Genomic DNA, 23,597 nt, shown 5'->3' on the forward strand with positions numbered 1-23,597 from the left:
AAAAAAAAAAAAAAAAAAAAAAAGGAAGAAGCTTTAGGGGTGAGATGATGGGGTTTTCTAGATATAGGATCATGTCATCTCCAAAGAGATACAATTTGACTTCCTCTCTTTCTATTTGAATACCCTTTATTTCTTTATCTTGCCTGACTGCCCTGGCCAGAAGTTCCAGCACTATTTTGATTAGGATTGGTGAGAGATGGCATTCTTGTCTTGTGCTGATTTTCAAGGGGAATGCTTCCAGCTTTTGCCCATTTGGTATGATATTGGCTGTGAGTTTTTCATAAATGGCTCTTATTATTTTGAGATATGTTCCATCAATACATAGTTTATTGAGAGTTTTTAACATGAAGGGATGTTGAATTTTATGAATTTTATCAAAGGCCTTTTCGGTGTCTATTGAGATAATCAAGTGGTTTTTGTCTTTAGTTCTGTTTATGTGATGAATTCCATTTATTGATTTATGTGTGTTGAACCAACCTTGCAAGTTGAAGCTAACTTGATCGTGGTGGATAAGTTTTTTGATGTACTGCTGAATTCAGTTTGCCAGTATTTTATTGAGGATATTCGCATGGATATTCATCAGAGATATTGGCCTGCAGTTTCCTTTTTTTGTTGTATCTCTGCCAGGTTTTGGTACTGGGATCATGCTGGCCTCATAAAGTGAGTTAGGGAGGAGTCCCTCCTTTTCAATTGTTTGGAATAGTTTCAGTAAATCCGTCTGGTCGTTGGCTTTTTTTATTGTTGTTGTTGGTAGGCTATTTATTACTGCCTCAATTTCAGAACTTGTTATTGGTCTATTCAGGGATTCAACTTGGAAAGGTGTATGTGTCTAGGAATTTATTAATTTCTTCTAGATTTTCTAGTTTATTTTAATGGAGATGTTTATAGTATTCTCTGATGGTTGTTTATATTTCTGTGGGGTCAGTGGATATCCAGAATCTACAAGGAATTTAAGCAAATTTACAAGAGAAAAATATCCCCATTAAAAAGTTAGCAAAGGACATGAACAGACACTTCTCAAAAGATATTTATGCAGCCAACAAACATATGAAAAAAAGCTCAACATCACTGATACTAGAGAAATGCAAATCAAAACCACAATGAGATACCACCTCATGGCAGTCAGAATGATGATTATTAAAAAGTCAAGAAACAACTGATGCTGGTGAGGCTGTGGAGAATTAGGAACGTTTTTACACTGTTGGTGGGAATGTAAATTAGTTCAACCATTGTGGCAAGACAGTGTTGGCATTCCTCAAAGATGTAGAAACAGAAATATCACTTGACCCAATAATCCCATTACTGGGTATATACCCAATGGAATATAAATCATTCTATTATAAAGATATATGCATGCATATGTTCATCGCAGCACTGTTTACAATAGCAAAGACATGGAATCAACCCAAATGCCCATCAGTGATAGGCAGGATAAAGCAAATGTGGTACATATATACCACGGAATACTATGCAGCCATAAAAAGGAACAAGATGTTCTTTGCTGGGACATGGATGGAGTTTAAAGCCACTATCTTCAGCAAACTAATGAGGAACAGAAAATCAAACACTGCATGCTCTTGCTTATAAGTGAGAGCTGAACAATAAGGACCCATGGACACAGGGAGGAGAAAAACACACACTAGAGCCTGTCTTGAGGCATAGGGGAGGGAGAGCATCATGATAAATAGCTAATGAATGCCAGGCTTAATACCTGGGTGATGGGTTTATAGGTCCAGAAAACCACCATGGCACACGTTTACCTATGTAACAAAACTGCATGTCCTGCACATGTATCCCAGAACTTAAGATAAAATAAAATATTTTTTAAAAAGCGTAAGCAAAAAATTTTCTTATTCTGTCTCTCTTTTTATCCTCACTCTTTCTCTTCTCTCACCATTTCTGTCTTTTCTTTCCTTCCCCACTTTTTTTAGTGTTGAATAAACTTTGCCATTGTTCTGCATTCCAGGTTCCTCATCTCTGTCCTTTCAACTTAGCCCATTCATTGTTCATATTATACATCCATGATACAGTTAGCCTGAGCAGAGAGTAAGAGCATGAGCTCTGCAGTCAGACAATCTATATCCTTGTCAAGCTCTTCTATGGAAAACTATGAAATTTTTGTATCTCAAAATCTTCACATTATTACCAACATCTAGCTGCTCAAGTGTATTGCCTCTTATCTTTTTTAATCTGGCATTTTGGGATGATAGTTGAAACATATGGAAGCTAGGTTAATATTGTTCTTTGTGACCCCATTTACTATTCTATATTAGATAGTTGTTTCTTTTACCCTTTTCTTGCTGGTGGATTACCAACTGCAACTGTTGCTCTCCATTTTCCTGCCTCAAGAAGTCTTTCCATGTTAAATTTCTCCTCATTACCTCTTAGATTCTGAGAATTTAAATCACTGAGCCAATTAAAAAGTTTTTTTTTTTATGTGTGAGACGTGAAGACATCCAGAGCAATGGCTTAAGAACCTCTTCCACAGATATTTCAGAACTCAGGCTTTGTAATTATGACTTATGTGGTTCACAAATCCTTTTCAACTTCTATTTTGGAGGGTGAATATTTCTGGAATTCTGACTAGCAAATCAAGTTTGTTTTTACTCTATCCAATTTTTTCATAATACACTAGAGGACATCAATGTTATTCCTTCTTTCTGTTAGAGAGGCAGCACTAATTCTCCTCCTGGCCAAAATATCATCAAATATTCAATCAAACTTGGAAATTATGAACTCTGTTTATTTTGCATTAGAGTTTACAGCCCTTTACATTCATCTTAAGCCAGGCTCCCTAGAATAGAATCCTGGCTTCACCTTTCACTAGCTGTGTGACTTAGAGGTTATCAAAAGTGTTTCTAAATGGTTTCTCAAGTTTGGTAAAAAGTAAAATAAAGTAATAATAGTACCTACCTCCTATAATTAAGTGAGTTAATATATGCAAAGCTTTTGGAGAATGTCTAGGATATTTTAAGGGCTGTAATTGTCTCCATCTTATTACAGACTCCACAAGGGCAGGATTTTGGCTTGTTTTTTTTTTTTTCTAACATCCTCAATGCCTCGTATGCAATTGGTACTTAATAAATATATGTTGAATTAACATTTTTTCTTAAAATAGAACATATGTACATCTCTAAATTGACAATGAGTTTATTTGGTAGTAATCGTTGGCCTATCTAATTAAGCTCCTGATGTGATTTTTAATCTTTGCCATATCATGGAACCAACGTAGACATTTGAGTAGCCAAACATAGATATATCATAGATATAGAGGCTATATGCCCAGGTGTTTTCCTAATCATGATAAAAACTTGCTCTAAGCAATCCTTTAGAAATTATTTAACAGAATATTCTTATTTTTTAGAAGAGCAAACAGAGGCCCAGCAGAGTTAAATTTATTCAACATTATTCTTTAAGATTGGCTATAAATAAATGTTAGTCAAAATTTCTATGAAATAAAATTACAGAGTCATAAAGGTGCTCAAAATATTACACTGTGATAAAGTGTCCCCAGAATGGATTATGAGAAAGAAAACTAATCTTTTTCAGACAAAATCTTTTCCCAATAGGAGAGTACCTTTCCATATGGTACAAAATGAAAAGTAAAACTATAGCTATGAGATCAACACCAGATGGTGTTAGAGGTGATGCCTTTATCGCTTCTGCTGTTGCTATTTCAAACTCAGAAAAGAGCTTTAAATCTTGACTAATTTGCTAAATCCCTATTAAAGTATGTACATACTAGCCCTCTTGTGAAAAAGGCCATGTAGCCTTTATTTTGGTTTCAGAGTCAGCATTTGGCTGAGTTACATGGTTTATTAAAAATAATGTTCGATAGTATAACTGAACAAATAAGTACAAAGGAGTGCAAACAATATGCTGTGTTTATTTTTTTGTGAGTGCTGCATTACATTTTGATAGATAAATGCTTTGTCATCTCCTTGTTAGTAATATAAAACATAGGTAAGTTTAAGTGGGTAGAACAGTGAAAGAATTTGCAAGTTGTCATGACTAGAATTTGTCAATAAATGGCTCATGAAATTCTTATCATCTGTCACATTATTTCACAGTTGGTAGGTTTTTTGATTATTTTATTTTATTTAGTTTTTGAAACAAAATCTCGCTGTCTCCCTAGGCTCGAGTGCAGTGGCCCAATCTCAGTTCATTGCAGCCTCCATCTCCTGGGTCCTAACAATTCTTGTGCCTCAGCCTCCCAAGTAGCTGGGACTACAGGTCTGTGCCACCACACCTGGCTAATCTTTGTATTTTTAGTAGAGGCATATTTTTGCCATGTTGGCCAGGATGGTCTTGAACTCCTGACCTCAAGTGTTACTCCCGCCTCGGCCTCCCAAAGTATGGGATTTACAACTGTGAGTCATCATGCCTGGCCTTTTGATCATTTTAAATTAAGTTTGATGAATATTCAGAGCTTAGGTGGAGTTTCGGTTTACTAATTTTTAAATTCAACTTTCTTTTATTCAGTAAAACTTTATTGAGCACCTATTCTTTGTCAGATATTCTTCTGGGTGCTGGTGGTACAAAGATGAAAAACACTACCCTTTTTACTCTGATGTCCTATTCCTAAATATCTCACAGTGAAAGCATAGGGGCAAATGTTCTAATGAGGGGGTTATCATAAACAACTATTCTCACACAAAGGAAGAAGCAACTCAGTTGGTCTGGACAAAAGCTGGAAATTTTAGGGAAGAATTGTTATTGTTATTTGAGCATGATAAATTTCCTGATGACTGGTTTAATGAGTGGACAAGCACTGGAAGAAAATTCCAGGCAGAAGAAATAGAAAGTTCATTCTTTACTGATCTTGTGATGAAAGTGTCTTTATAATCTAGTACTGTGCTTAAAATTCTGGTGTTTTCCATTAATAATAAGAAAATTTTATGGATAACAAATACTTCAGTTGGAAATGCTTAGCTTGGATTTTTCTCTCTATGAGAGATGACCCTCTGGGATTCTGCAGCAAATGAATACTCAGCTTCCTGTCAACTTGAATGAGACCAAGTTTGCCAGGGCCTCACCTGTTGGAAAGAACAGTAAAGGACTGTTGATCAAGGGAAGGAGATATGTGCAGTGCTAACTTTTTTCTTCACCATACCTTGTCAATGTTTATAAAGACCTTTCAAGCTGCTAGGTATTAGTACCCCAACTATTGGTATAGCTTATACACGGGGATCATCTTTTTTGCTTCATTGACTTTTGCTCACCTTAGAACACAAGTTCTATTTCTCTAGCTTTTCTACTTGTATTGTTCAGTGATTAGATTCCAGCATAAGTGTCACTTACTGTATTTCCTAAAGTCTTAGTTTACTGAAGAATGTACCTTTTGGCAACTTTCTTTGCTCGCTGTGCTCTGATGACATAAACGTCCCAGTCAAGCATGATAAATGCATATGACTTTAGAGAACAGGCAGGTGAAGTAAACATACAAAGTCAGTTAAGACAAGGAGAGTCATGCGGAGTGTGCTGTTTCTCTTCTTGTTAAGTTGTAAGCTTCTGACTGCAGGGATTCTTTGACTCTTTTGTTCGCTGATACCTCACAGCTTACTGTCACAGGGCTGGACACATAGTTGATGCTGTAGAAATACTTCTGAATGAATGGATAGGAAACGTATTGTACTAGGGAGAATAAGCAATGCCTAAAGGCATTCATTCACTCATGATAACAGCAACAATAGATACTGTGTCAGGCAAACAAAACCCATCTAGGGGATCTCTCATTTAGGACCCATGGTCATATGAATCACGTCTCTTCCTAAAAGTTATATAATTTTCAAAAAAGAAACAGTTACTCTGCCTTCGCAATCATTTCCATAAATGTCTGTCCTGTGAATATTAAAGTAATGAGAAATGCATGGTGGCTTCAATATTTGTAGCAAAAGTTTACTCCTACATTAAAAACTGTCTATGAATACAATTTCAAATATTGTTATTTCCTAGAGCATCATTTTAAATAGAATTTCCCAGCATGATACCAATCTTGGGCTTAATGAGAATCAATCAATATGTGAATGATAGTATTTGAATAATAACTCCACATAAATGGGTAGATTATTTTGAGTTTTCATATCAACTTCTAATATATTATCTCATCTTTATTTTGTGAAATATTCACTGCTACTTCTATTCAATGAAATACATGTTGAAAATGAATTTCAATGAAATGTATGAAAATACAGTGATATCTTCATTGCAGTGAAATGACTAGTTCTTCCAAGAGAAATATTTTTCTGTTCCTTGAATCTGTAAGCACAGTTTAAGCATGTTTCTCTACATACAAGCTGGATTTAATTTGTTTAGCATCTGTATATGTTCTATGATTTAAATAATGTAGAGTCACGGAACAGAAGCAAAAAGTTAATTGTGTATTTTTACCTCGTCTCTCTTAAATTCATACTGTGCTCTCATTATTTCATTTTTCACCTATATCTTGATTGATAAGGGTGCTTTCACTTACCACCTACCCCTTCCTTGTTCTTTCTTTACCCTTTACACATTGTCTCCATGTAGCCACTCGTTGATCACTGGATTTACATGGAAACAAAGTCATAGCAGACACTGTGGGTGTCTTGCCTTTCCTCCTGTCCTGACCTGGAGGTTACTGCAGTTTCTTTGGACAGATTGCGTATTTATTATTCTATCTAGCAACTTTCATTGAATGCAGGAATGTGTTCAGCCAGAGCATGAGATGGGAAAGTTAAGGCCCAATTAATGAGGAGCAAGAGTTGACGGATAAACACCTGAGTCAGGCTCCTTGTTCTTTAGATAGAGAGCTTTGAGGTGCCCTCAACTTGGTCTCTCAGAGGGTTCCTAGCAGCAGGGAGCCAAGTTTCCCACAGTGATAACCTGCTCATTAGTGCCCCTTTACTGGCTTTTCTTCCTTCTTTGGTTTGCCCTTTTCTGCTTCTTCAATGTTTCCTGTGATCCCAGCCCAAATGAACTGCTGTGCTTTTAAGGGGATTCAAACTAAGCAGATACTTTCAACCTGAGCATTTTAAAATTGGAGTTTTTTCTGTTTTTTAAAATTATTATTTATTTATTTGTGTGTGTGTGTGTGCGCGTGCGTGTTTCTCCTTCCTCACAATGTTCTCTGTGAATTCAGTTGCTCTATAATACTTAGATTATTTCCGTTCAAAAAAAACAGTCTTGAGCTTAAGTTAGAATATCTCTAATTCAAGGCAACTGGCAGGTTTGAACAGTTGTTAACTGCTTTATAATTTGCTCAGAGTCTGGAGGGAAAGCTGGGTTCCTTTTTCATAAGTAAATGCTCCAGATCTACAGAGAGTCAAAGTCTGTAAGAATGTAAAGATGATTAACACTGTATCCTGCTTTCAGATTTTAAAAAAGATGCTTATCTTCATATTTACCTATTATGTTAGGTAGCGACAAAAGCAAAGCACCTAAGAAGTCAATGACTTCTGCTAAAATAGTATTTTCTTTCTACATAATGTATTCTTAGTTAACTCCCAAATTAAATATTTGCATCACACACCCAGAATACATCATGAGAAACTGAATCACTACAATTTTTAGTGGGCATGAACCCCAGTATACAAACTTGGGTTTGAAAAATATGTATCTGTCTCTACTATTTCATAATTCAATGTTATTTTTTCTTTCAACTCCCTATTCTGCCATAACCTCAGAAAACTTTATCAATTTGGAATTCCCACTTAATTTAAATTCTAGGAGATGCTGTTGTACCAAGGCCTGGAGCATGAGATCTGAATCCTTTGGCAGGCATATATTTCCTGAGACTTCTCTCATTCCTATTGTTTTGGCACTTTTTAGTGCTAGCTGGTCTCTCTGTTCCTTGCATTCCACCACTGTGAACTGGGAGCTGTTACCCTGGAACATGGGAGTCTTTTCCATGAGATGACTATGTCCTTGTCTAGATAGGCAGCCACACTCAGTGAGCTCAAATAGGAAGGGACGAACTGATCTCCTATGATCTTGAATATCCAAATGTTTGGGATTTGGTGTGGGGGTCAAGAGGCCAGTTATTCCTCTCTTGGACCCACTGAAATGTCTGTTGCTCAGTCCAAGAAAACTTTGTTTGCCAGGAGAAGAGGTGCTTATGGGGACATAGGAAGAATTCCTTTTTCTCAAAGGTATTTTCTAAAATAGACTTTCTATGTTGCAGTTATTGAAATTCTATTAAGAGGTTATGATTTTGGAAAATAGAAACCACAGACTTTTTGCTCCCCTTTCCCTTCCTTTCTTTCGCTTTCTTTCTCTATTCTCTTATTTTTCTTGTCATTCAACTTTGCCATGCCTCTCCAGGACCAATTCTTTTTATCTATCTATCTATCTATCTATCTATCTATCTATCTATCTATCACTTTGTGCATCCTTTGTACTAGCTATTATTGAAAGGGCTTTAAATTATGCATATTAAATTATCTAAATGCTGCAAGATATTTACAATTATTTTCCCCATTTCAACAATGGAAAATTGAGACCCTCAACTGAAGACAAAGAACTTACTCAAGTTCACATAGGTATTAAATGGCAGAGTCAAGTTCACACAGGTATTAAATGGCAGAGTCAAGACTTGAACCCAGGTACCTTTCTCTGGAATTTGTACTCTTACCACTTAGCTATCACATTATATAATACTTCAGAGAATGCAATCATGACACTTTTCATCTGGCTGAAGAGTCATAGTGGTAGCCTGGCTAATATACAAGGTAATATGAAGAAAAAATTGACAGGGGCAGCTATGGAAACCTATAAAAAGAGAATGACTAGCCTAGAATGTTTTACGTTACTCTTTGTATACCCCCAAATTAGCAAATGATTCATCCAATATGAGATATTTTCCTTAAAATATTTTAATAGACAAAATATGTTTATGTTTTCCTATATCAGTTTTACTCAAGGACGTGATTTACACTGAAGCTTGATAAATCCTAATGTCTCTGGTTCTTAAGCAAAGCCTTACAGTTTTAAAAGCTGATATTTATGAAATAAAAGTAAAATACTAGAACAAAATGACAATGATTTCAACTTTTTTTTTTTTGAAATTTAAAGCTACCAAATTTTGGTATTAAAATATATATAAACGTTTTTAAAGTCTTGAAATTATTATCTGTTTTGTGGTCTACCTGGGCTATTTTTAGTTTCAGGTATAATCAGATAAAATAAGTGCCACCATCAATAAAAGTAACTTGAGCAATACTATGTTTTCAAGTCAAATTTGGAAGAAAACATTTTAATAATGTTGTGAAGGTAGTTCTAAAATGTATTATAGTTAGAATAGTGATCTGTTATATATGCATTATTTTTGAACTTTGAAATTATCTTAAGCTTTTGTTCGTTAAATAATATCTAATAGAAAACAACTCATCCTATACAAATCAATTTCAGGGGCAAATATTCCTTGACTTAATGTCACCATTGTGTGTGTCTATAGTCCAAATATAAGCTGTTTATGGCCTTTAGGCCTTGGGTCTTTTAATTAGACTAAAATGCGATATAAAAGAAATAAATTTTTGTTAATATGATATAAATATTGAGATCTCTATAGTTATATTTTAATCAAATAATTTTATATGATTATGCTATTTACTTTAAGTCAGGCTATAGAGATTTTCTTTACCTCTTCATGACGATACATTAATAATTAAGTATAATGTCTTATTTCAGAATATTTAATTAGTAATGTCCTCCATCAATTTAACATTAAATAACTCTTTGAGATTTTTTTCACCAAAATATGGCAACTTTTGCATACTTTTTCATGATGTGCATTTCCCAACAGATTTTCAATCATAAATATTTATAATTTCATATTAACTCTTCAGAAGGGCTAATAGTATGACATTTTAAAAAATCCCATATTATTTAAAGTGATGTTAGAAGAGTCAGCATGAAACATTGATGTTTAAAAGGGTCATACAGGCACTTAATGCCTTTCCCATAGAACTATAATGTGGAATTATTTTCTTGCCTCTTCTGGCTTTTTATTTTTTTCAAACAAGGCAGACAATTTTGAACTTCACAAGTAGTCTAACTTTTATTCTGAGTAAAACACTCAACTCTAAGCTGAAGTTAATATATTTTAAAAAATCACACAGTACAATTGAACAGTTTAAATATTTCTAATATAGATTGATTTCATACAATACAGCTCTAACATTGACAAAATATTTCTGAATGTGTGACTTGAAATGTAATTATAATGTATTTCCCCTGTTTTTATTTAGGGATGCATTATTTAGGCTAGCACGGCAGTGTAAGCAGAAAAAAAAAGTGCTATATGTGAATGAAGTTTTGTACAGTTTCTATTTGGAGTGTTTGATGAAAAGGCTGCACACAGCTTTTTCTATTGAAAGAATGTTTATCTCTGTATTTTTTAACCTAAAAGATTACAAAAGACTTGTTTTTAGTAAGGGATTATTACAACCCAAACAGTAGTGGCAAGCATGGTTTAGTGGCTGTTTGAGCTCTCAAATGTTTATTTATAAGTTTTAAAGCAGTGCTTATAGGAGCTCACTGCCTAGACCTTTGTAAGTTGAAGAGGTTAGAGATGAAGTATGGACACTGCATTAGAATTAGATGATTTTATGTTTTCTTTTGAGAACAAAAATCAGGCTCACTGAATGGTAAAAGCCTGGGTGATCCATGACTTTATCTGTCACTTGGTTGTATTCAGATTGCAAAAAATTATCATTTCATCTCAGAATGATCCAAAAAATAAATCATTAACCATCTTCACCATGAAAATACAAGGACTGTATATCTGCAGTATCTGTACTGGGAATGATAAAAACAGAAGATGATTGTCAGCATTAAAAAAGAAAGGGATATTTTGTTTTAAAACCTTAATCATGCTTATTATTCCAATTTCAGAACAATAATCCAGGAAACATAAATTTTATTTCCCCTTTCTATGTGTAAGATTCTTAATACAGTTCTACATGTTTATACCATTTAATTAAAATATGAAACCATTAAATCTTGTTTAAATTTGAGTAATACAGTATGATTTTGGCAACAGAGGACTATATTTCATTTTAATTTCTCGAATGAACCAATATAATGCATGCTACTGAATTCTAGTTGTAGCATATCTAAATAGGTGCATGTTCTTTTGTTTATGTCTTTTAGCATCACCGTCAATTAAACTCTTGGTGGATGATCCTATAGTTGTAAATCCTGGAGAGGCCATAACATTAGTATGTGTTACAACAGGAGGAGAGCCTGCACCTTCTCTCACCTGGGTCAGGTCCTTTGGGACTCTGCCTGAAAAGACTGTTTTGAATGGAGGAACTTTGACCATACCTGCTATCACCTCAGATGATGCTGGTACTTACAGCTGCATTGCCAATAATAATGTGGGAAACCCTGCAAAAAAGTCCACCAACATCATTGTAAGAGGTAAGTTTGCTGAGAGGATGTTACAACATAGATTCCTAGGTTAGACTCTCAAAAAGCAAATAATGCTTGATACAAAATTACCTCTTCAAATATTGCATATATCTTTAAAATACAGAGAAAATCATGTATAAATCATAATGGTGGGTAATTATAAGTGGAACTTAAACAGGTTAAAGATTAATAACAGTGCTTTATATTTGCATTGAATAGCTTTCATAACATATTCTTAGTGATACCATCAAATGCTTTTTATAATATGTTGTTAGTTTAAAAAATTGAAAGAAAAAATGTGGCATACAGCTTAAAACATTCACTGTGTAAAATATACGGATTGTAACATAGTTTAGGAATTCAGTAAATTTATCAATAAACTTTTATTCAGCCCCTATTACAATCATGGTTTTAAATTGTGAGGTTATATAGAGATCTATCAAACACTATTACCCTGTACTCAGGATTTCACTGTCAGATAGTGAAAATAATATTTATCAATAGTCATATGATAAGGTGTTCGAAAAGAACAAACAAAAGATATAGAAATTTAAAAAATGTATGGCCACTTCTGGCTGAGGTTATTAGGGAATATCTAATGACATTTGTACTAGGTCTTGTAAGTTGAGTAGTGTTTTGACAGATTGAAATTGAGAAAAGACAGAAAATTCAGAGATAGAACACGCAATGCTTGTTTGAGGAACTGAAGCAAAATGTAAGTCAGTAACTCAAAGTAGCAATGCTGTTCTAATGTGGCCATTACCAGCTAGTATGCTGGCACCACACAGGCATGTTTTCCCTCCATTTTGGAAGATAGAAAGAAGTTCTGAGGCAGATGTCCAAAGAGACCATATGCTTCTTCATGTCTCACTTCACCTGGTATGGTCCTGGGTTAGAAGTGGAGGGTGGACATGATGCCTCTGAAGTTAAAATAGACATCCATATGCTGAAGACGACCTTTTGAACATGCAAATGAAAATTACTTATGATGGAAGCAAAACATAATCAAGTGTATAGAGATAAACATTTGTGATTTTGTGAATATAGATTGTGGTGGTTTTAGTTATCTGTTATGCAAATTATTAGAAATATGCTATTTGACAAAAGTATACTCTATTCAAAACATTTCCAGGTACAGTGTAAATCAAAACACTGTGAATAGCATACCATCTGCCACAAAATTGTATACCATACAATATTTAGTAATTATAACATGTACAATTATTTTATATATCAATACAAAATAAAACATACTGCCAGTTAAACTACCATAATGTCTTATGAGATAGAAGATTATTGAAAAAGCTCATCTAAATTTGTTTATACTTAGATTTTCTTTTGAAACATGTCATTTATTAGCCTACATAAAAAGGCCAATAAAAGCAAAATAAATTGATTAAATTATTCATAACACTTCACACTCAGAACTCGACTTCTAAATTAGTTTTTATTACAAGGTCATTGATGATGATACTTTGCTATGGGATATTGTTCTTGTGTCATTAAGAGCATTAATAATTCCAAATTATAGAGAAATACTGTCTCTGAGATTTTCTTTTAAGTCAGGTCATGATTATTAATAGCAACCATGACAGACTATTGAATGTAAGAGGCATTCTGATTGCAAAATTGTTAAAATATAAAATTAAAGATGGATTTTAGAATCAATGAAATATGTGCTCTTTGTTTCAATTGTTTAACGAACTTCTGCACAACTACCATATGCTAAGGACGCAGCAAATGTAAGGAATGCATGAGTGTGACTGCAAAGATCAGTGACTAAACGTCTGCCCTCAAAGGAGTTTACAGTCCTTTAAGGAATATGGAAATACAAAGGAATTATATATGGAAATATATAGAAAACAAATAATTCACAATGGAAGTATCCAACTTTTATTTTAAAAAATATTAGTATTGAGAAGTGGGGCTCATTTTAAGCCTTGTGTCAGTGAGCAACCAGATTCTGTTCTCTACCCCATTTTTTTTAAAAGAAATAGAAAACTTGTTTTGTCATCGGTGTTTGTTTTATTTCTATTTTTTGTTTATTTGCTTTAAAATACTTGTTTTTCTAAGTAGGCATAAAATAATCTACCAAATCTTGCTGTAATTATGAAAGTATTGAAGTATGATGATTAAAGCATTGAAGTATTGAAGTATAGTGATGAAAGTGTAATATCAAAGTACTACAACATCTATCCTTAAGTGCCGTGGATACAATGCAGAATCCTTTATTCCATTATTTTATCAAGGACAGTAACTTGTTAGAGAAAAATGATGAATAGAATTTAATTTTCATAATGGGATCATTTGCAACTATATTGACCCCACATACAACTGGCAAAATGTCCAGTATAAAATATCTGTGTGGCTTATACACCCTTGATAAGGGACTAACCCAGTGAACAGCAAATACATGCCTAGAGAATGATTTTCTCCTCTCTACCCCACCTAACAGGTTTCACCTGTATCCTTACAAAAGAAAGTTTCCAACTTTGACATGAAAGACCTGAAATCAACAAGGCCTTAAAAATGTATTTCTTCAATCTTATGATTTCTTTTTATGCTTTTAATTTGTCTGATGTGTACATTTGCATAATCATATTATATTGCCAGTGGGACTTCTCAGCAGTGGCATTCACATAATTCATAAAATCAAGTTTATATATAATCTTACTGAATATAGAAGTAGCCTTGGTTTTTAAAGGATCCTAGATTAAACTGTGGGGAGAAAAACCGCTACAATAATATGAGGCATCTGATTTCTGGTCCTCAGAAGTCAAGAAATTCAGTTAAGGAAAACAGTTTTCTTTTTATTACCTAAAGAAACTATTTTCAAGCCTTCTGAATGTATAGACCTCTGTGAGTCTTAGATTAACTGTGTCATGGATACAGTAGATACAGAAACCTAGGTTTATCTCCTCTCATTCTTCTCTGTAATTAAATCAGGATCCGTGGACCAGGTTTCTGAGTAAGCACAAAGATACTTTGTGCATGGAATTCCCATCCTTATTTAAGAAGGTCCATGCACAGAATGAGAGTGTAGAGTGCTGATACAAATAAAATTCAAGAAACATTTCTGAATTCTTTATTTTACTTTTATAAAAATAGAGAACCGTGTAAAGTAAATAATGGAGATAACACTCTGTAGATAAGCAGTAAAAAACTGAACACAAATCTCATATGGTTTACTACTTTGGGAGAATATTTATTAACGTAGCACCAATGCCTTTTCTTATCGTTTTTTTTTTTTTTTTTTTTTTTTTAATTGCAGTGACTGAGCTACATTTCTCCTGTTAGGAGAGAAGCAGTTGCCTAATACACCTGAAAGGAATGTTATGTTGATTTCCTATCCACATGTTCCATGCCCTGAGCTCAATGCTTTCTAAACTTCTGTTAGATATGGCACTTCCATGTAAAGGTCTCTGTTTTCATGCTTTATTCTATTTAGAAATGCCTACATTTCTCTTCTGTCATGAATTAAACCACTGTGTTGAACATGTATGGTTCAAAATATCAAGACATTACTGTATTTTAGTGTATAGAGGCCTCTTTGAATGTTCTGTAGTATATTCAAATCACAAACACATTTAGTTCAGTGTTTTGGATTCATGGTCCAAAATAGTAATAACTCTAAACCTGATTTAATGCAAAATTCTCTCCCCTCCCCAACTTGGGTCCACTTTGGGCTGGAGACCTGAAGTAAGATAAGGAGATGGAGCACAGTTGGCTTTTTTGTCTGTTACCTCTCCACCTACCTCTCCACTTAGACCAACCCCAGCCTGATAGCTAGGTTATGACCACCCTAGCTCAGAGTAAGCTATGAAGATCTCTATACAAAGCTTTCCCAATTCCTTGGTGACATGTTAATGGACCCTTAGAAAGTTTCTCTACCCAGACAATATATGCATCTACGTAGATCAAAGAGAGGTGTCCAGTGATTGGGCATATCCCTGAGTCCATGGATATGCCACATTTCCTGAGCATCTTGTACTCTACCCTACCCTCTTCTCTGCTGACGTCTTCCTTTTCCATCTAAGCAGCCAACTAAACAGAGCCCAAGACATGGTCCTGTCCCTTCCCTGTGAGACTCACATCTTTCTGGTGGAAATGCTTACCAATAGACTATGAGAGCACATAAATTTCAGTGTACTACCTCTGTTCTCTTGCCACACCGGTTTTAGTTTCTTCAGATATGAGTCAGGCAACATTGGAGGGAAAATATTTCAAAGCTGACAGGTCCCATGGAAAGCTCCTCAATAGGACTGAGATGAAACAGACAGGGTATCCTTTCATCAGCTTGGGTTTGGAAGAAGTTGCATCTCACAGTTTTCTCTAAAGATATCCTTCTAATTAAATTTGGTTTCGTACTCTTCTTTTACCTTTAATTGTCTGTAAAGTCCAAGAATCATGGCTTGAGATTTCTTCCACTTTCTCCAAAAATTCTATATAAGAGAGAGGTCTGTTTTGCACTTACTATGGAATTCTGTATGTTCTATTTTCAGGTAAAAGTGAGCCAGTAAAAGTCTATTCTATCATCTAGCTTTACAAAAATGTAGGAGGATTAGAGGAATTTTCAAATTTTCTAACTAGCATTCTTGAAGGTGATTTATCAGCAAGTCCTTCTGGTTCTGTCTTCAAAATATACTTTTAATCTGATCCTACCTTTCCATGTTCACTGCTACCACATATGTCCAAATCATCGATGTATCTCTCCTGGTTGATTAAAATAGCTTTCTATTGTTATTCTTTCCATTGTACCCCTCTTTTAGAAATTCACCTGCTATATTAGATAAAGTAGCCTGCGCTAAGTTAATAAATATACCCATACACGTAATTTCTCAAAATAAAAGAACTTCAGATTTTGTTCATGAGAGCGTACAGAGTGTTTACTAGTTGATAATGCTGCTGAGTGTACTTGGGGTTGCTCCATGTGGTCATTCAGGTATCAAGGCTGATCATGTCTCTGCCATCTTCAGTCAGTGGCTGCTAAGATTACTATGGGTATTGCCTCCATCCCTGTCATCGGGATGGGACGGAGCTTGAATGAGCACACGTGGGAGATTTTTATGGGAAGTACACATCAGTTCCAGTCAAGTCTATTGACTGGAACTCAGATACATGGTCATACCCAATGACTTGAAGGCTGGAAAATTCTTACTATGCACTAAGATATAATTTTAAAAATCTCATTATCCTGATCAAATTCCTCCCATAGCTTTTCATCTCACCCAAAATGGAATTAAAATTCCTCATCATCATTTCATATGCCTCCCATTTTTAGTTGCTCTACTTTAAATACATTGGTCTTTATGCTTTGAATGTTGTTTTTGAAATGCTACCCTCTGGTAAACACCTTCTCTGACTCCCCTATCTTAAAATAGCATATCTCTAATTTCCATACCATGATTTATTGCTTCTTATCACATCACTACCTGGAATTATTTTATCCATATTTCCTCACTTATTGTCTGTCTTTTTAATAGGACTATAGGGGTACAGAATTTGTCTGTTTCTTGTCTTATTTAGTGATGTAGTCTTGGAGCCTAGAATATTACCCAGCATATAGTAAATGCTCAATAAACATGTGTTTAGTGAGAGAATCTCTTTTTTAAGTTCATCGGCTCATATTAGATTTCTTTTCTGGGTATGACTCTTTGATAGCCTAAGTATGTATTAAATGATGTTAAGTAAAACTAGAAAATTCCATGTGCATACTCAATCATTAAATAATTTGTGTGATGTGACCAACTTGTTTGAAAGGCCACATTGTTCTAATTATTTATTGCTATGTAACAAACCATCCCAAAAGAGTAGCTTATAACAATAATAATCATTTGTTTTGTTCACAAATCTGGGAGTTGAGAGGCTCAGCTAAAAAAGCAGGGTATCCCATATAATTACAGCTAGAGGATGGTTAGGTCTGCAGTAATCTTCAACATTTTTTTATTCAAATATCTAGTGCCTGCACTAAGAAGCTCCTACGGCTGGGCTCCTCCTGGCGGTCTGTCTCTTCTCTTTGTCTCTCTCTCATTCTTTTCTCTTTATATGATTTCTTCACATGGCAGCTTCAAGGTAGCCAGAATTCTATAAGACTACCAGACCTAGTGTTCCAAGAACTGCATGGGTTTTTGTAATGTAGCTTCTGAAGAAATGCAGTATCATTATTGTATTCCATTCTTCAGTGCAGTGACAAAGTCTGACCCAGTCCCTGGAAGGGTCAAATATCTCTACCCTGTTATGGAACAGACACATTTTAAAGCCACTGTAGTATGCAGTATACTTCATAAACTATATTCTTCACATCATGCTCCCATGATGCCTTGATACTCATTTAGGCCTTTACTTTTTCCATTTTTGAACCCATGGCCTCTGCAAAATGACACTGTAAATGATTTTAGAATCAATGAAACATGCTCTTTATTAATTTTAGAATTATTTCAGCTTTTTTTTTTTTTCTTTTTTTTTTTGGCTAGGATCTTAGAGTCCTAACATAAAGAAGTAAAGAAGTATGTCAATATTGAAATAGAGTTAACCTTTGTGGAAGAAGTCAATATGTATTCAGTGAGGCATGAATTTACACTTTCCTAACTGCACAGAAATATCCTGTAACCTCCAGGAACATCATAACTCTGTTCCAAAAAGTGATGATTTAACTAATTCTAGTTTATCAACGTGAAAAGACTGTATTTTTTAAAATATGAATTTTAATATTAAGTAGTTTATTCTGAATGTATTTGACTAAAACATGTAAAATATTAGCACTGCTAATATTCCTAAATTATCTTTATGCTTATTACAGAAAGACTTACAATTCCAAAGTTTTACGATTAAAAGTTTTTGACATTTGAGTGTACCAGTATGTTTAAAGAATAGTAATAAATAACATTGATTGAGCACTTATTGTGTACCAGGCTACCAGTAACACTATATACATAAGCTTTTTAATCATCTCAACACAGTTATGAGGTAAAAAATTATTATTCCCATTTTTTTTTTTCAAAAGTAAAACAGAAGGCCACATGCGGTGGCTCATGCCTGTAATCCCAGCACTTTGGGAGGCTGAGCAGGTGGATCACAAGATCAGGAGATTAAGACCATCCTGGTTCATCCATGTCCCTACAAAGGACATGAACTCATCCTTTTTTATGGCTGCATAGTATTCCATGGTGTATATGTGCTATACATATGTAACAAACCTGCATGTTGCTCATATGTACCCTAGAACTTAAAGTATAATAAAAAAAATACAAAAAAAATGACTATCCTGGCCAACACAGGGAAACCCCGTCTCTACTAAAATTACAAAATTAGCCCAGCATGGCAGCATGTACCTGTAATCCCAACTACTTGGGAAGCTGAGGGAGGGGAATTGCTTGAACCCAGGAGGCAGAGGCTGCAGTGAGCTGAGATCGCCCCACTGTACTCCAGCCTGGGAGACAGAATGAGACTCCATCTCCAAAAAAAAAAAAAAGAAGAAAGAAAAAAAAGAGCATTAGGTAACTTCCCCAAAGCAAGCTTTGTTTAAATAATAGAGCTGGGATTCAAAGACCACACAATAAGTTTCCAGGGCCATTTTCTTAGCCAAGGAGCCATTCAAATTTTAGCCAAGTTTTTACAGATATTTAATTTTCTCCCAAATATTTGAACTGATAATGGTCCTTTTTTATTTCCTCTATTCTTGCATTGCCAAAGATGTACTAGGGATTCTTTCTAGATTGTGAATCCCTTCTTTTTATACTCATGAAAAAAATCTCAACAATACTAAGTCTTCAGACATTTTTCTTAGTAACATTGTTTTCTTTCCCATATATACAGACTCTTTGAATTGAAGGAAATTCTGTTTTGTTAATCAGTATTTTCCTCCAGTAATGGTGGACATAATCTTACTTAATGTCAAGTTCTAACTAACAAAGTGTTTACAGTTTATGATTTTCTGAATATCATATTTTGAAGAACTTGATATGACTGACTTTCACTGGCTTTCTTACAAATGACTGTACAAAGCTTTTAAAGAATTTATAGTTACTGGAAGAGATCAATGGGATCATTAAAGACAAATATTTACATAACAAAATATTTGCATAACTAAAACATTCAGCATAAGCAAGAAAAAACAATGTATACTTACAAATGTGTGTTCACTGTTTTTGTTGAAAGGTATATATCTTAAGTTATTAATCGGAATGTCAGTCAGAGTTAATTGGCAATTTCTCAGAATGATTTGATAAAATTTAGCCCATGTGCATTTCTGAATATAAATTAGTGGTGAATTTCCAGTTACTGGGCCAGTGTAGTTCTTCCCAAGCATTTAGATTCATCAAATTTAATTTTTAGTCAATAGCTTTGTTACATAATCTTTCATTATTACAACTATAATGATGATGGCTAAAATTGTAGAAAACCAGTGCCTTCACATTCCCCAAAAGCAGAACTGTCTGCTGTGTGCAGGTGTCCCAATTATTCATGCAGATTAAGTGCTTATTTCTCTTTTCCCAATTTAATATTCTGTAGTAATTACACCTCCCCAAAATACCACAGTGAATTTTATGATATCATTTTGTAGCTCAAAATGGTTTCATTATTATCTTTTAAAATTAATCAAGGCCATGTAAAATCTAAAAATTATCATTCAGTAGTTCTCATCTGAATTTAGGTAGCTCAGTTTCCTTTTGTAAATAAAATAAATCTAACATCCTTGTTCATTAAAATAATTTATGAAGTATCATAAATACAATTTCAAATAAAAAATTTTATCTAGATATTGAAAAATCTGATAATTACTTTTATGTAATAGTGATATTCAGGCAGCTTAGTTATGCATGGTTATTTTATTTACACTTTTAAAAATTTTCTACTTTAGTAATGGATCTCCTTGTCATATTTACCTAGGCCAAGATAAATCTTTCAGTTTTCTTTTAAAATGATGTAGTGCTCTAAAAGTCAGCACTGGTGAGTGTGCAGAAAAGGAGGATTTTATTCAAATAATAATATTTCTTAAAATTTTTTAATTAGTTTCTTTGAACCCTTGGTAGTTTTGTTTGGTTTGTTTGTTTGTTTTTGATACCTACATTGTAAAACAGTGCAAGACAATTGAATACTAATTGAAAACAATTAATTCAGCTTTTATGTTGTTGATGGGAGGTTACTTAATTTCCCAGTTCACTGGCTTACCAGGATTAGTTTGGACTAAGTAATCTATAGCAGGAAAGTATCAACAAGGTATCTGTGGTCTGGTTGTGGTTTGCCTTAAATTAGCTTTACCATCAATGGATATGTTAAATAGGCCTTTTGGTACTTTCTCTGTGATACTAAGGAAACTGCAGTACATAAGCTTTAAAGATAGATTGTGCTCTATCTATAATAATAATATTATTATTATTATTATTATTATTATTATTATTATTGAGATGGACTCTGCCTCTCGAGTTCAAGTGATTCTCATGCCTCAACCTTCTGAGTAGCTGGGATTACAGGCACCCGCCACCACACCTGGCTAATTTTTTGTGGTTTTTTTTGTAGAGATGGGGTTTCACGCTGTTAGCCTGGCTGGTCTCAAATACCTGATCTCAGGTGATCCACCCACCTAGGCCTCCCAAAGTGCTGGGATTACAGGTGTGAGCCACCTCACCCAGCCAACCGTCTATAATTTTATGAGAGCAAAATGCTCCGTGATCCATACCCATTACAAATGCAGGAGGGCACATGTCTTTATGGATTTATATGTATTAACATATAATTATTGAAGAACACTAATTTCCTAGTGAAGTTATACTCTAAAAAAATTATGTATAGATTATTTATGTCAGGATATTAAACCAGGAAAATAAATGCAAGTGATGCTATAATAGGTATTTTAATAATTTCTCCTCTATGCTATATCTGTGTTAGTTGCTACAAGGAAAAAGTCCCTGAGGCCATAGAGTTCATACGCTTATGTGACAAAGATATCAGAGCAATTCTCTCCATATAGCATGCAAAAGGATAAACTAACATCACAATTGAAGCATAGGCAATGTCCTGTTCAAATCTCAGATGAAGAAACAGTTAATTCTGATTAGGGAGATAGAGAAAATTCCTCAGAGGATGGTTCCAATTAGCTGGGATTTGAAAAATGAGAGTCTCTACATATTCAGAAATAAAATGTCTCTTTCATTTGCTGCCCAGAATGGTGACATTAACTAGTTTTTTTGAACTTACTTCATTTTCTTATTTATGAAGTAGTAGAAACTGTTGATAATTATTTAAAGTAAAAATATCTATGTTTAACTTCTATCTTTGATAATAGAATCTTTTCAAGAAATAAGTATACATTCTATTCTATCATTCAAAATAATGCTTAAAACTTATTTTTGCAATTTTGAATTGCATGAGATTTTACATAGAATTTTTAATTGAAATAGCAACCTGATAAATTTTCCATTTGCCGTGTTGTTCTGTTTCTCTTTGAATTCTGTCCAAATTCTTCCAATATCAGTGCTCATTCTAAATGCTTCCAATTATTTCTAAATATATTTAATCAAATATAATTCTTTAATTGTTTATTTTCTAGATTGCATAGGAAAATTTCTTAGTTTTAGTTTTCAAAGAATCTTTTCGTCTTCTTTTTACTTTGTTGGCTCAACAAATATACTTATCTGAAAACTGTATGAAAACGGAAATCATCAACCCAGTAATTCAAATCCATTTTAGCCAAACAATCTGTTAAGATGAACTAAGAATTAGTGACTGCTTAAAACAAAACAAAACAAAAAAAACTTACACATTCAAAGTCTATAATCACAGTAGTTAAAACTGATTAAACTATACATTTAAGGCATGAACATTTCAATGTATGTAAATTATATTTCAGTATTCAAAATAAGGTAATTAATTTAAAAGCATTGGGATATATTCTTTTCTGCTATCTTGAAGTTTATGTAAAATCAGTGTTACTTTCTCTTTAATTGTTCGAAAGAATTCTCAGGAGAAGCCATCTGGGCTTACAGATTGCTTTGTACAAATATTGGCAATTATAGATTTACTTTTTATAATAAATATAAGACTAGTCAAATGTTTAGGAATAAACATTTTTACATCTTAGTTTTGTTTTCTAGGAATCTGAATATGCCAGTTCAGTTGTCAAGTTTATTAATATAAAGTTGTTGTAATTCCTGTAATTATCTTTTTTAATTTGGGGAGAAGAGGGTCCAGGGTGTGCTGGTAAACCAGCTCTCTGGAAAAAAAAAAAAAAAAAAAGACTTGATTTACAGTATTTACCAATTTTCATGGCATATATAATCAGATCATGGCCAATATCCAAGTTTTGTAGTTGGAAAGAGATGCATATAATCTGCTGTCTTCCAATTCAGTGCTCATTCTAAATGCTTCCAATTATTTCTAAATATATTTAATCAAATATAATTCTTTGTTTCTGTCACGAGCAAGAATGAAGTGGTTCCAACAAACCACTGTTGTAATCTATAGTGAGACCAGACTGTGATATTGATCATCTGTGTCAATATCATTCAGTTTTTCTCTATTAGTTTTGCTAGAGGTTATTCAAATTCCTTAGTTATTGTAAAGAACCAACATTTGAATTCTAGGTTTTCTTGATTGTCGTACATGTGTTTTCTATTATAATGATTTCTGTCCTTGATTATTCCTTCCTTCCATATCATTATATTCAAATGCTAATTATTTTTCTAATTTGTAAAGCAATGCTTTGAGTATTGATTTTATCTTTTCTATTTTTCCTCATGTAGACTTTTAAGACTGTAAATATTCCTTTAGATGTACTATTAACTGTATCCCAAGAGTTTTGATATGTAATAAGTTTATTATTATTCAGTTTGAAAGACTTTCTTATTTTCACTGTGATTTTTTTTTCTTTGACCCAAGGATTACTTAGAATTTTATTTCTGAAGTTTCAAACATGTGGGTTTTCTAATTATATTTTTGTTATTGTTTAATTTCATTTTGATCAGAATTTAGATTCTGAATATCTTAGCATGTGTTCCTATAACAAAAATACAATAGACTGGGTGTTTCTAAACAACAAAAAGTGATGTCTCACAGTTCTAGATCCTGGAAGTCCAAGATCAGTGCATCGGCATGGTCGGATTCTAGTGAGGACACACTTCTGGGCTGCACACTGCAAATGTTTCATATCCTCACATGGAATAGAGCAGAGAGGGAAAGCCAGCTCTCTCTGTAACTCTTATATGGGTGCT

General features: G+C 33.8%; 1 protein-coding gene across 1 annotated transcript in view; it reads left to right on the plus strand.

Moving 5' to 3' along the window:
* MDGA2 (MAM domain containing glycosylphosphatidylinositol anchor 2) overlaps positions 1-23,597 on the plus strand; it is a 391,758-nt gene that overhangs the window by 103,733 nt on the left and 264,428 nt on the right. The window contains exon 4 of the mRNA XM_017889604.1: positions 11,128-11,397. Within this exon, the coding sequence (XP_017745093.1) occupies positions 11,128-11,397 (270 nt within the window). The remainder of the gene's footprint in view (positions 1-11,127; positions 11,398-23,597) is intronic.

Source organism: Rhinopithecus bieti, unplaced genomic scaffold (assembly GCF_001698545.2).
Source record: "Rhinopithecus bieti isolate Rb0 unplaced genomic scaffold, ASM169854v2 scaffold_19285, whole genome shotgun sequence".
Classification (NCBI taxonomy): Eukaryota; Metazoa; Chordata; class Mammalia; order Primates; family Cercopithecidae; genus Rhinopithecus; species Rhinopithecus bieti.